The sequence below is a fragment of the Cheilinus undulatus genome, linkage group 6, assembly GCF_018320785.1.
Source record: "Cheilinus undulatus linkage group 6, ASM1832078v1, whole genome shotgun sequence".
Lineage (NCBI taxonomy): Eukaryota > Metazoa > Chordata > Actinopteri > Labriformes > Labridae > Cheilinus > Cheilinus undulatus.
The window spans coordinates 27,074,656-27,089,061 of NC_054870.1; the positions used below are offsets into that span (position 1 = coordinate 27,074,656).

General features: G+C 38.6%; 1 protein-coding gene across 7 annotated transcripts in view; it reads right to left on the bottom strand.

Moving 5' to 3' along the window:
* Positions 1–14,406, bottom strand: part of LOC121510878 (girdin-like) — an 82,013-nt gene that overhangs the window by 16,242 nt on the left and 51,365 nt on the right. For all 7 annotated transcript variants that reach the window (XM_041789203.1, XM_041789201.1, XM_041789204.1 and 4 more), the window contains exons 9-23: positions 11,331–11,412; positions 10,622–10,780; positions 9,759–9,905; positions 9,435–9,579; positions 8,653–8,831; positions 5,696–5,833; positions 4,686–4,869; positions 4,451–4,581; positions 4,007–4,300; positions 3,463–3,645; positions 2,615–2,893; positions 2,369–2,493; positions 2,004–2,142; positions 1,147–1,323; positions 862–1,023 (exon numbers count right to left, since the gene is read on the bottom strand). In XM_041789203.1, the coding sequence (XP_041645137.1) occupies positions 862–1,023; positions 1,147–1,323; positions 2,004–2,142; positions 2,369–2,493; positions 2,615–2,893; positions 3,463–3,645; positions 4,007–4,300; positions 4,451–4,581; positions 4,686–4,869; positions 5,696–5,833; positions 8,653–8,831; positions 9,435–9,579; positions 9,759–9,905; positions 10,622–10,780; positions 11,331–11,412 (2,524 nt within the window). The remainder of the gene's footprint in view (positions 1–861; positions 1,024–1,146; positions 1,324–2,003; positions 2,143–2,368; positions 2,494–2,614; positions 2,894–3,462; positions 3,646–4,006; positions 4,301–4,450; positions 4,582–4,685; positions 4,870–5,695; positions 5,834–8,652; positions 8,832–9,434; positions 9,580–9,758; positions 9,906–10,621; positions 10,781–11,330; positions 11,413–14,406) is intronic.

The following is a 14,406-nucleotide window of genomic DNA, read 5'->3' on the forward strand; positions in this document are numbered from 1 at the left end:
ACTGTATAAATACAGCTATGCTAAAAGAGGACAAGACAGCCTTGTATGTTGTGATAAAGAAATGTTTAACTTGTGATGTTCACAGTTAGATGAAATATTTAAGGTAGCATTTTATGATACTATTAGGTGTTCTGATGTTTGCTGATTCCTCTTGATTTTTATTATCCATTTGATGTTTTCATAATTACTTCATATAACCTGCATAGTTTCATTTTTAAGCCAAATTAAGTATGTATGTAGAAGTTAAGGTATAAAGGCACTGACCCTTTATTTACTGAATGTAGCCAAAAATAACAGATCATTAAACACTGGAGATAAGACAACACACAAAACATCTTATTCAGTATTTCAAAAAGCATATAAAGGTAACTCATGTTACTGCTGATAGAGATCATGCCATCTGATTAAAAGTTCCATTAAATACAATATGTAGACCTTGAGGTGAGATTAATTTGAAAATCTTATTTCCAAGACTAAAAATAGACTTTAAACTGCATACTTCACAACAACAAAGAAAGATGCTACTTGAGACAAATTTCACAACCGCTTTTAAAGGAACCTTAAGGTGAGATTGTTTTGTGACTAAAATGCTTCTTCAAAAGGGTAAAAAAAGTCATCCAATATGGATTAAGTGAAGGTAGAGTGTGACATCTGGACTATCTACTTAAAACAGTGCAAGGGTCTCTGCAGGAGTCGCGGTCTAAAATGACCCTCAAATTTATACTGAAAGCTGCATGATTTGTTAGATTTCAGCTATGCATAGCTTAATCTGATGGATAGATTGGTAGATAGTCTTTTCCATTTAAAAAATGTTTTAATCATTTGGTGGTAAGAAAGAAGAGATTTGGGGTGGGGGGTTACCTGCAGCTTGGCATTCTGTGTCTGAAGCGTTGTATTGTTTTCCTGTAAAGAAGCAGTTTGTCTCTGCACAGCCACTATCTGAGCCTGCAGATTGGAGCTTTGAGTTTCCAGTTGTTTGAGCTGGCTCCTCAGAGCTGCTTTCTCAGCCTGCAGTGTGGCATTCTAGACAAAATACAAACAAAATATAAACAAATCTGACATATTATAATACAATTTGAAAAGGCAATATCAGAATTTGTGTGTTTGAAAAATGACATTATTCATCCTTCAATTGAGCTAACTTACATTCCTCTCCACCTCAATGAGTCTGTCTTTGACCTTTAGCAGCTCCCTGGTGGCTTCATGGCTCTCTTTCTCCCATTTACTGACAGCTTTAGGGTCTTCCCCTCCTTTTGGAGGCGAGCTCTGCACCATTCTCTCCTCTTCCTCCCTCTGACGCAGAGCCTCATAGTTTTTCTTTACCTAGAGAGACATAACAATCAACACAAAACTTGAAAATTTTGATCTGTTTTGCAGGAACATGAATTCAACAACATAATCATTCAGAATCTCTGAGACTGAAGCACTGCTTCAGGCTTGACTTTAAAATTCCAAAACAACAAAATACTACGCAAGCAGATTATGACAGGAGTCATTGAAAAATAAGTACAAAGCAGACACCATCCATTATAGATTCAAAGCTGAACTCAATTCAGATGTCTCAACTTTTCCCCTTAACCCAACAGTTTAGGATCTGATTTGTTTTGGCATGTTCAGCACACAAACACCTCCCCAAAGGAAAGCAGACATCCTCTACACCTCTCCATCCCTTTCGCTGACTCCTACCAGCTCATAAATAGATAAACTGGTGATAGAAGTGGAAGAGTGGATGAATTAATAATGCATCGGCCTTGAGATGCCCTCAGTGTTTTCAGTGCTTTCTAGTGTTTCAGATTGCTGGAGAAAGATTTTGGGACATACTGTTCCTGCGTTGATGGGCGGGAATATAGATGTTTTGGCTTTGCTGGGGGGTTGAATGTGTTTTTATAGCAAATTATCTGTACTTTAGGTAACCTAAGAATACGTATGCAGCACAAAAATAGCATAAGTATGTGCATGCATCTCTGCCTTTTAAACCTGGTAATGTCTTATACGTTACAGACCGTTTTGAGCTCCTGGCGAAGTTGTTGGTTGAGATTTGAAGACTCCTGCAACCTGGCTTCTAGGGCAGCAATCTTTTCCTCTTTGATCTCCAATGATGATTTAAGAGTTGACTCAAGTTTGGTTTCCAGGAGCTTAAACCTGAAAATAAACACTCAGGTTAGCACTTTATGTGTGTGTGTATTTGACTCTTTGTGTGTCAAGTTAGCAATGACAGCTAGGCCCAACTGACATCTTGGCAGGAGTGTAAAGAAGCAACGGGGGAAGATTTTGGCTTAGGAAATTCCCCTAAGGTTGGATGGCTTTAAAAGCCATCAAAGAACAGTGAAATATTTTGGCTTGTGTTGGCCATTTTGTGAGATAATACCTGTCGTCTGAACTCTCATCATGCAGCAGCCTTTCCTTGTTCAGTCCAATCTTTTCAAGCTCATGGGTCAGTTTCTCCAGATCATTATTCATCTGCTGAGTCCGCAGCTTCTCACTCACAAGCTCCTGAACACGATAAAAAACACACAAAGAGTAAAACTGAACCATAATGCCACCTTCCAATTACTAGTAAGTTTTTTTCAAAGTAGTAACTGTAGGCTTTTGACACTGTGAGGGCTCCTCTTACCTCCCTGAGTGTTGTTAGTGTCTTCTTATCGATGGTGGCTTGTTTGACCAGCTCCTTGTTCTCCCTCTCCAGGTCTTTGACTCTTGTGCAGGAGTCCCTGAAGAAGATCATCTCCTTGCCCATAGTGCGGTTCTCTTTCTCCAAAGAAGAGATCCGCTGGTTGCTGTCATCCAGTTTGGCATCACGGATCTCCGCTTGCTGCCTCAGACGCTTGTTCTCCTTCTCTAGAAGTTTCTTGTCTTTTTCAAGCTGGGAGCTTTCCTGCTCAAGAGTTTTGTTCTGGTGGAGATGTGATAAAAAATATTAGGTTGAAAGACAACTTTACAGGCTTACAATTAGTGTAACAGCCAAACACATGTTGGTTTCTAAGTGGATACAGACTTACACAAAGGAGACAAAATCAATTTGGACAAATAACTTGTACAGTCCACACTCTGCTTGGAAAGATTCAGGCATTTCATCAGCATTAACTCAAAAAGCAGCTCTGTTGTTTACTGCCAAATAACAATATTATAAAGTTTTATTTATTTAACATTCTATATTCTTTCCGCTACTGTATTGCTACAACCAAACTACAATTTCCAGTCAGACTGGTCTGTGGTTTTTAGGCCAATCTGATTCGCAGAATCAATTTCATCTAAATAAAAAAATTAAGAAGTGACCACTTACAGCCATCCCACTTGATACTGTATCTGCTCTGCTATAGGAAAGACTTGGGTAAGGCAAGTCTGCCCTCCTAGAACTGACTCACAATTAAGGTGGCACTTCTCAGACTGCCATCACCCAAATATCAGAACACATACATTTTTCTACTGAATTTAGGCATATCAGTAAGCTTAAAGAACAACCTCCTGCTCCAGCTGCTCCAGGCGTTTACTAGAGATTTTGAGCTCCTCTAGGTTGCGTTGTAGGGTCTGATTCTCAGTCTCCACCTCTTGCAGCTCTGCCTCCAACTGCTGGATCTTCTTACTGCTGTTCTCCAAGGCCTTCTGCAGGCGTTGGTTCTCTGTATCTAGGCCCTGATAACTCACCTGGGAGAGAAAAAGCCAGACTGGGATATTAAAAGCATCCATGAACTAGTTGTACTGTTCCCTGATGCTATTATATGCTAGAGCCCCTGTAACTCACCTGTAAAATTTTTAATTGGAGTTAGTAATTGCAAAAATCTTTAAGTTGCCTCTAACTCTACTTTTGTTCTGTATGACCTTGTGTAAAGACAGTTGTTGTCTTAGGGACCAGGTAATATGTGGTGGAGATGTGTTTAAACCTTAAAAATAGCTGAAGATCTCTTCTTATTTCTCAGAAAAGCTTCTTGCTATGAATGGTTGCCTTTTAGTTGAGTATTACTGGTCTTCAGTCATAAAATTACCCACAGCAGTCATCAAGTCTCACCTCTAATCTCTCAGTTTTCTTTGACGAGGCTTTCAGCAGCTCCAGGCTGCGCTTCAGCTGGCTCCTCTCGCTCTCCAGCTCCCTGTTCTCTGCTTCTAGCTGAGCAGCCTTAGCCCCCGCAGACCTGAGACTCTCAGCTGAGCGTCGAAGCTGCAGGTTTTCCTGCTCCAGCTGTGAGTTTTCCTTCTCCAACGCCTCTAGCTGGTAAGCCATGTTCTTCAAAGAATCAAGCTTCTTCTTCATACGACGTCCCTCTGCCTCCAGCTCAGAGTTCTCCTTCTCCAAGGAAGACACCTACACAAAAAGTGCAAAAGAAATAACAAAGCACCAAGTATTGATTATAATTTAATTTGTTTCACTGACTAAAACTGACACTCACAAACTAAGGAGCACATAGAAAAACAGACATCTTTATGCACAGAGAAAGCTGGAAACAAAGAGCACCTTTTCACAGGTGATTCCAAGGCTGGCAACTTTTTTCTGCAGGCTTTCATTGTCCCTTTCCAGCTTTTGTATCTGAACCTCCAACTCTTCTGCTCTTTCACCTTTCTCCTTCATCACTTCAAGCTCCTTACCTGCATGAAAAGACAAACTATTATAGCTAATTTAAAGGAGAATAATGCAAAGAAACTAGAGTCCATTAGATCAAAAAACAAGGATAAAAAAAGTCAACACTTACGTATTTGTTTCCTTTCAAACTCCATTTTATTGAGTTTGGCGGTAGTCTCACAGATGGATTCATGGAGAACTCTATTCTCTTTCTCTACATCTTTGACCCGGGCCTCAGCCCCGACCTGGCAGCGCTGACGCAGAGATGACACAGTCTGGCCCAGGTGTTTGTTCTCCTGCTCCAAACCCTTCAGCTGTAGAGATAGCATTGAAGTTTTAATTTCATTATGAAGTGTTATCTAGCAGATAGGATTCTCCATCAATGTCATCAGGTTTACGTAAGAAAGACAATTATTTTTTGCATTGGTTTAGATCAGGCATCTCACACATCTTTACTTAGGTGATGAAAAAGATGTTACAGAATGGATGCAAGAACACTTTTTTTTTATATATGATGCTCAAAGAAAGATGAAAGACTTGAAAAGGAAGCCCACATTTTGGGTCATTCAAATATACTTTGTAATTTAGAACAACACTGCATTAGTTACATCTCATTATGTTCACAATGAAGAGGAAAAAAAACTTCCCCACAGTAATCTGTAAGGGCATTTTTGTTTCCTTTGCTTCTGAAGTTCATCAAGACCATAATTTACAGATCAGATGGTTAAACTAATCAGAGGCTTAAGACTTAGGTCTAACAGTTATCAAATCCCAGCAGACACACAGAAAAAGACTGCATCTGGGCTAGAGAGCCAGAAATCCGTGTTGTCAATAAAACAAAGTTGCAGCTCCACTTAATAGTCTACTAAGCCAAATGCAAATATACGGCAGACAGGTTGCTCCCTGGAATAAACTTCATGAAATCACACAGAAACAAGAGGATGATTCTCTGATGTGATGAATGATATGCACTTTAATGTGTTTTATCTTGATAAAAACAAGCCTGTTCAGCCAATTATGTATCATTCAGCATATATGTATTCAGGAAAAGGCATAAAAGCAGTTATTCCTCAAAAGATACGGTATAATTATTCTTAAAATTGCCAACTCATGTTTAAAATAAATCAATAATGAGCTTACCTGCCGCTCAGAGTTTTCTCTTAGTGTTTCTAGAGTCTTCTCCAGTAAAGCTTTCTCTTTCATTAGGTCCGTACTGAGTGACTCAGCACTGCGGAGTGACTCTCTGTCTGATGCAAGTTCGTTCTCCAGCTGCTCCAGCTAGGAAAAAAAAAAACAAAAAAAAAAACAACAACAACATTTAATTCTTTTCTCTCTCTCGTATTTTGGTTGGTGTTGATAATGAACACTGACAGTAGCTTTGTAATGGCTGTGAAATATTTACTGTCAGCTCTTGTGAGTCATTTCAGGGTTGTTTTCCCAGCAGATATTCTTCTTGTATCATATCCTATTCGCTATTGCATCTCAATTGTGATGCTATTATTGTTGTGAAGAACTAGTGTGTGAGATACCCTGTGATTTCCTCTCACAAAGAGGCTGGTACATTTATTGATCAAAGAACACAAACATAACACAGCATCTCATTCTCAACTTAGCAGAAAACACACGTTAATTTTCATGCACACACACATGCACAAATGCACATTAGAGGATTTCTATTGTTTAAGTCTACCAGAAGCTGCATTTACCTTCTATTGTGTTTCAGCTTAAGGCTTCAAGTAACTCAGAAATAAATTTCTCTCTCTGGGCTTTCTCCTTTGTGAGAGGAAAACACAATTCCAGAGGTTTTATTCAGAGGACACAGAGAGAGGCTTATGTTTCTGAAAATAGCTGAGAGACCTCTCTTAGCAAGGGGCATTCAAGTGTCAGAGACTGGGAAAGAGGAGGCAGTGCTGGGCTTCCTGGATTTACAGCTTTGCTTTCATCCCCTTTCCACCCCCTGTATACTCTTTCTCCCTCTTTCTCTTTTTTATTTCTCACTGTCACTGCATGAAAGACCTAAAGTCAAGTCTTAGGAAGATATATTTCATGAGGAGTGTTGGTGCAACATGCTAATCTCAGGGGTGACCCTAATGGGGACCGGAAATTAAACTGCAATTGCATTTGAGGCTGTAAATTGTGTTACGAAAGACAGAGTGCTGGTAAACTACAGTATTTCTGCACAGTGCACACATTCTTCTTTAACTTCTTTAAGAACTTTTAAAAATTTATTTACTTTTATATTTCACCTTTATCTAAACAGGAGTATTTCCATCGAGATACAAATATCTCTTTTACTAGGGAGTCCTTGCCAAGACAGCATGATAAGTTTCACACATATGACATTAAACGGGACATAAGAACAAAAGGTTACATCAATCAACAAATCAGCAGCTCTCAGCAGAAAAACATGCACACACACCGGCCATGTGTTCCCTAATTCTAGCTTTGAGGTCTCCTAAACTAATACAACGCTCAAGTTTGAGATGGCCCAGTAGCTCAGACCAAGGCGACGGAGCAAAAGCATTAAGAGCTCATGACCAAAGACAAAGTGAGTTTGAGGAATATCATACATGATAAATCCATGAGAACGACGATTACAGCTACTGACAGCTTCTGGAGTTATTAAAGAACAACGATAAGACGGTAATTCACGTAAAATAGCCTTATAGAAAGATATGCTAATGTTACATACTTCTACTGTATAGGGAAGTTTTCAAGTTTTCATACAAAACACAATGATGGGTCCGAAAATCCAGACGCGTGACAAATCACAAGGCAGCATGGTACACTAAGTCCAGCATTTTCATAGAGGATAAGGTAGCATGCATGTAAAGAACATTGCCATAATCAATAATAGACAAAATGAAGATCCCATGTACTGAGGTGTATGAGGAACACTGCATGTTACGTGCACATGAATCAGAGTTGCACCAAAAATATTGCGAAGTCAGAGAGGATGTTCAAGACGATGAACATCCTGGGCGGTCGTGCCCATCAAAACTTCAGAAAACATCCAATAAATTGAGCAAATCACCCAAAATGATCAACGACTCAGTATAGGGATGATAGCAGAAATGTTTGCTATTGATTAAAAGCCAGTTCAGCCAATTGTGCATGAAAATTTGAACATGACAATAGTGTGTGCCCAAGTTGTCCCAAAACGTCTGACACCAGTAAATTTGTACAGATATTTTGGTACAAACTGAAGGAGACCCAATTTGTTTTTAGAAGGAGTGATTACATGCAGTGAAACTTGGATCTTCCAATGTGATCCTAGGACAAAACAGCAGTCAATGCATTGGAAAACACCATCATCACCAAAGATGAAGAAAGTACGACAAAGCAAGTCCAAATTCAAGGCCATGTTGACTGTTTTCTTTGACATTAAGGGTATAATTTTGGAGGAGAGGGTTCCAGAAGGGTCAGCAATGAATCAACACTATTACGAACAGGTTCTAGAAAAATGTGAGAAAAAGTCAGAGGAAGGAGAACCCAAATCAAGAAAAATAGTTTATTTCTTCATTAAGACAACGCGCCAGCTCACATTGTGCTTTCGATAGAGCAGTTTCTAGCCCAAAAACAAATCCTAATGCTTGAAAACCCTGATCTAGTGTGACTTTTTCTTTTTTACTAAGACCAAATTTGTGCTCAGTGTTTGAGTTTGTGTTAGAAGTTAAGAAAAGAAGTTCACAGGTTCTGAGACAACTGTCCAAAGAAGACCTACTGCACTGTTTTGATCAGTGGAAGACCTGAATGCAGCGATGTGTCAATGCAGAACAGGAGGCGATTTAAGGAGAGAGACATTTAAAAATCTTGATGTTCAGTTAAATTGTATTACAGCAGTAGTCAGTAGTGTTATCGATTGATAAACTGCAAGTACTGTACTTCTTTTGGTGCACACTTATTTCACAAGCAATCTGAGGACAAAAAATGATTTCCTTAAATGGATGACTTTTAAAATGAGGAAGTATTAGTATATACTTGTGTGATTTTCCATTAAATATGGGTCATGTCTTCCCTGAGATAAAAACAGGAAATAAGAACTACAACCCTTATTAAACCATATAAAAAAACCACATCTCAAGATCATTACGTACTTTCTGGGTCAATCTCTGGTTTTCCTGGCTGACTTTTGATAGTTTCGACACAATATCTTGACCGCCTGCTCCTCTAAGCTCCTCCACTGTCTTCAGCAGGGTCTGGTTGTCTTTCTCCAGCTTCAACAGGCGGCTCGAGGTCAGCTCATTCACTTCTTCACCAAGAGATTTTTGAGGGACTGAATAAATGACAGCAAAAAAAGGATTTTACATTACATATAAAAAATACATCAGTAAACAAATGCTGTTTAAGACCACAGAGGAAATTAACAGGTGCCACTGTCTCGAAAGAAACATAATACTTCTGAGATAACCATAAATCCATCAGAATTAATGAATACAAAGCCCTGGGGTTTATTCAGTAGGTGTTGAAGCTTTTAAAGTGCCATTTAATAAACAAACCCCTCCCACACACAAAAATGATTTTATACAGATCCCTGGCTACTTAAACCTCTTAGCAGCTTTCATGATCCAAACGCACAGATTATCCTCCAGGAGCCATTGAATATTAATTAAAGGTCTTAACCAAGTGGAAAGAAAACCCAGTGGAGGCTGGTAAATGCCATGGGGAAGATGCCAGGGCCAAAAGCCAATGACCGATGGTTTGCTGGCCCTTTGCAGCCTTCAACTGGCTCAATTAAGCTAACTATTGGCTATAAAGAATGCTAGTTGGATAACCCTTTCTCTTTGCTTTTTTAGGCCCTTGTCTTTGTTTATCTTACAACCAGTCAAAACAATAATATTTTTATATCTTCTCTTGTTTTGCTCCATCACCTTCTTACCTTCTGTTAGTTCTGGTGTCTTGGACAGTTGTTCCAGCTCCCAGCCAAGGTGCAGAGATTCATCCATACTCTGTTTCTGGGCCATCTCAAGCACAAGGTTCTCCTCCAACAACTCCTCCATGCGCTTACGGTCCATGTCTCTCTCCTAAAGATAACACACATAAATGGTATGATAAGATAAACAAACAGTTGACACATTTGACTATCCTTATCCCTTTTACATTTTCTTTTCCATCTACAACTGAAAACAACTCATCTGGCTCTATCCTTCATCAAAAAATGTAAATGACATGTCAGAACTCAACATTATAAAACTGATCTCACCATCTCCAGGTCATGAATCTTTGATTTAAGCTGCAGATTTTCTTTTTCCAGGAGGTGCAGTTTGTCAGACCTGGTCCGGCTAGCTTCCAGCTGTTCTTCCAACATTGCCTTAGTCTCCAGCATTACCTGGTTGTCCTCTTTAAGCTCCTACAGAGACAACCACATCAGCAGATAATAAAAATAAACAACAAGACACACACTCCATGTGTACATTTGTACATGGTTTGAACCTAATACAGTATCAATCAATCTATCAATCCATTTATTCACAAACCAATAAAAAATGCAATACAATCCATCATAATAATCCATAAAAAACTCATTCGTGAAATGGGACTCCTCAGAAGCTATGTGAAGCTTGTAGATAGGGGCTCAGACATTATTAAACAATTTACAAATAACATACATGCACATACAATGCATAATATACACATGTACAAATTCAACCATCATTTCTAATATTAATTCATTATGTTTCACCAAATACAATTTGGTTGTCTTGAATAAAGTGTTTGTCAGTTGTACAATTTAAATTGTGTTAATGCTTTGTATACAAAGCAAACAAACAATTGTAAATACTTTGATTATTTCAAATGCTGAAATTTTGATGAAAGAAAACTTGCATTTGCATTGTATGACAAAGCAACTATAACTATACCACATTTTGCAGAGGACACAGGTCTTAAATGCTTGTCACGTGTTGCTTGAATGCTGTTAACTACATTTCAATCTGATCAAACATAATTACGACTAAGAGCTAGTTCCTCTCCTCAATCAGATAAGCATTCTCAGGAGCAACTTTTTCAAACACGTTCTATCTCTCTACTATTATGCAATACCCCTCTGCATGTGCATTTGTGTACCTCCACTCTGGCTTTGTAAAACTCAATGTCATGAAGTCTCTCCTTATAACGGCTCAGCTCGCTCTCAAGTTTGTCCACACGGATTGCTTTCTCTCTGAGTGCGTCCAGCTCGTCACGATAGGCCCGAGCTGAGCGAGCGTCTGACAGCAACTGAAAGCTCTGTTGAGAGAGAAATAAAGAGTAGGATTATGAGAGAATGCATTCAACCTCTCTGAAAAAGATTAATAAAAGCACATCTCTAAATAACAAATCAAATTCACAAAGATGTTCTGTGATGAACCAAACCACAAACTTTCTTTTCCAAGTCAGTAGGTTCAGTGACTGTTATCTTGTACGTCTACTTGATTATCTGTGAACAACTGACAGCCTCAGAGGTGCCTGTTACATAAGGGATAAAGTATAGAACAAACCCTTCACACTCTTAATTATCACAAACAAGTACCTGCACTCACACACACGTACTGTCCTCCTTGCCCTGCACTTATCCACCTTGCTCACAGCATCCAGTCTGGCAGCAAGCCAGACAGCCTGCCACACAGTCCAAATCAAAAGCCATGTGCCGGACTAAAGATAGCTCTAATAGCTCCTAATGAGCTAAGTCACTAGCTGGCTAAAAGAAAGACTGGCAGTGCTGCAGATACAAATAATGTACATTATATGGATGCAGTTGTGTGTAGTTGTAAAAAGAGAGTGCTTGTTGTGTTTTTACCTCTTGCTGAAGCTTTTTGAGCTCCACTTCCATGTTTTCAAGCTCCTGCCTGGTATCCAACAGCTGCTCACTCTTCTCCTCTCTGAAAAGAGATGTGAGGGTAGAGGACATGAAAAGTAAATAACATAAAAAATGTAAGATGCAACACTGGGAGAGATATGTCAGAATGAAGTAGAAATAGTAGAAATTACCTTTTTAATCAAGATTTATATAATCAGGTTGGTGCACTATATCAAAAAATCATTTGGCAAATGTTTTTAGGTGTGCATGCGTGTGTCAGTTCAGTCTATTAGGGACATTCCTGTAGGGCTGTTTCCCTTTTAAAGCTTGCAGATAAATCATTTAATTGCAGCAAACTATTGACATACATTGTTGCATAGAATAGTTATACTTTGCATAACCTCACCCATCCTGATACGGTTTTTAGTATATTAGACTATTGATATTCTTTAGTAGCTTGGCATTTTGTACGTTTTATTCGTAATGTAAGTCTTATCATTACACTGTGTCCTATAATTACTCTGGAGGCTGTGTAGTATGTAAATAAAAAACAAAATGCAATGATTTGCAAATCCTATAAAACCATATTTTATTCACAGTGGAACATAAACAATATACCAGATGTTCAGACATTTTACCATTTCACTCAATACTGTGTTTTAGCTTATTTTGAATCTGATGGCAGCAACACATCTCACTAAAGTAGGGACAGGGCTACAAATGGCTGGAAAAGTTAGTGGCACTAATGAAGAACAGCTTGAGCATTTTCAAAATTATTTGGTTAATTGACAAGAGGTCAGTAACATGACTGGGTATAAAAGGAGAATTTTAGAGAGGCAGAGTCTCTCAGACGTAAAGTTGGGCAAAGGTTCACCAAACTGCCAAAAACTGTGTATAAAAATTTTGGAACAATTTAAAAAAAATGTTCCTCCTCATAAAATTGCAAAAATTTGGAATATCCCACCATCTACTGTACATATTATCATCAAAATATTCAGAGAATCTGGAGAAATCTCTATGCACATGGGACGGTGTCAAAGGTCAGTATTGGATGCTCATGGTCTTCAGGCCCTCAGAGGCCTCTGCATAAAAAAATGGCATTATTCTGTAATGGAAATCCCTGCATAGGCTCAGGAACACTTCCAGAATTCATTATCTATCAACACAGTAGGGGTGGGAGAAAAAATCGATATAGCATAGTATCGCGATATTTTGTCTGGTGATATATCGTATCGTCACACACCAAGTATCGATTTTTTTCAAATTAATTGCTAATGTGAACTGAAGTCTATGACAATGGAAAAATAAAATCAACTGCTTGGACAATTGATTGCCCAGTGAGGTCGGCAGAGGTGACGGTCATAGAGCAAGAGGAAGTTAGTACAACAAACATGACAACACCATGGAAAGGACATGAGGTTTGCAAGAAATGCTACATGGAAATAAAATACTGCAGAAATATGACAAACATGAGGGCAAGACTACGGCTAAATCAGCTAAACAGTTGAAAAGTGGTGTAGATTGCAATATATCGCAATATATGGTATCACAATACTTACTGTATTGCAAAAAATTTTTAAAACCGCAATAATATCGACTCATGACCCAAGTATCGTAATACTGTATCCTGGGCCCACTAGTGATTCCCACCCCTAAAACACAGTTGGTTGTTCCATCCATAAAAGCAAGTTAAAGCTGTATCATGCAAAGATGAGGCCATGATCCACAATTGTTGCAGACTTTTCTGGTCCAAAGCTCATTTAAAATGGACTGAGGCAAAATGGAAAACTGTTCTGTGGTCAGATCAATCCAATTGAATTAATTTGATCTTATTTTCATTTTTATTTTTGTTTGAAAACCACATATGTCATGTCCTGCAGACTAAAGAGGAGAGGAACCATCCAGCTTATTATCAGAGCACAGTTCAAAAGCCTGCATCTCCGATGGTATGGGGTTGCATTAGTGTTATGGCTTGGGCAGCTTTCACATCTGGAAAGACACTATCAATGTTGAAAAAAGTATCTAACAGTTTTAGAGCACTATATGGTCTCATCCAGACATCATCTCTTTAAGGGGAGGCCTTGTATATTTCAGCAAGATAATGTTAAACCACATACTACATCCAGCACAACAGTGTGGCTTCTCAGTAGAAGAGTCTAGGTGCCGAACTGGCCAGCATACAGTCCAGACCTTTGACAAAAAGAAAACATTTAGCACATCTTAAAATAAAAAACCCAGCAAAGAAGTTCCAGGACTGTTGAACAGCTAGAATCATACATCAAAAAAGAATGGGACAGCATTCCTCTTCCAAAACACCACAGAGTCTCCCCACTTCCCAGACATTTACAGACTGTTTCTTAAAGAAGGGGGATGCTACACAATGGTAAACATGGCCCTGTCCCTACTTTAAGATGTGTTGGTGCCACCAAATTCAAAACGAGCTAATATTTTTTTTTATGAAATGGTAAATGTCTCAGTGTCAAAATCTGATTTGTTGTTTGTGTTCTATTGTGAATAAAATATGGATTTCTAAGATTTCCAAATCATCACATTGTTTTAATTTACATTTCATACAGTGCCCCAACTTTTTTAGAAGTGGGGTAGTAAAGCAACTATGAGCAGAGTTTAAGTAGAACATAAAACTGTGTTATAGTATTGACATATATGACCGAGCTGAATAGAGGAGTCAGCTGTAGACATAAAAAAGAAATCCTTAAAGAGTTTTTGGTTTGTATTTCTAAGGAGGTGAGAGATAAACTTCAGTTTTCTATCTTTTTGATCATTCGTTTCTACTGGTAGAAAAGATGTATGGCAAAAATTAATGCTGCTGTGACTATAATAAGTGATCAACAACTGTCATGCTAATAAAAAAATAATATAGAAAGGAGTGCCTCATGGGCTCAAAAGTTAGTTTGAGGTGCTCTTTGGCAACGGGATTCATTGAGCCACAATCAAAGTGGCTGGGTGGCTATGCCACTCGTCTCTCGATCCCAGGCTTCCGAGTTCGAGACAAAGCGTAACAATGCACCCCATTTTTTGGAATTCCCCCTTGTGGGACTAATAAAGGAATATCTTA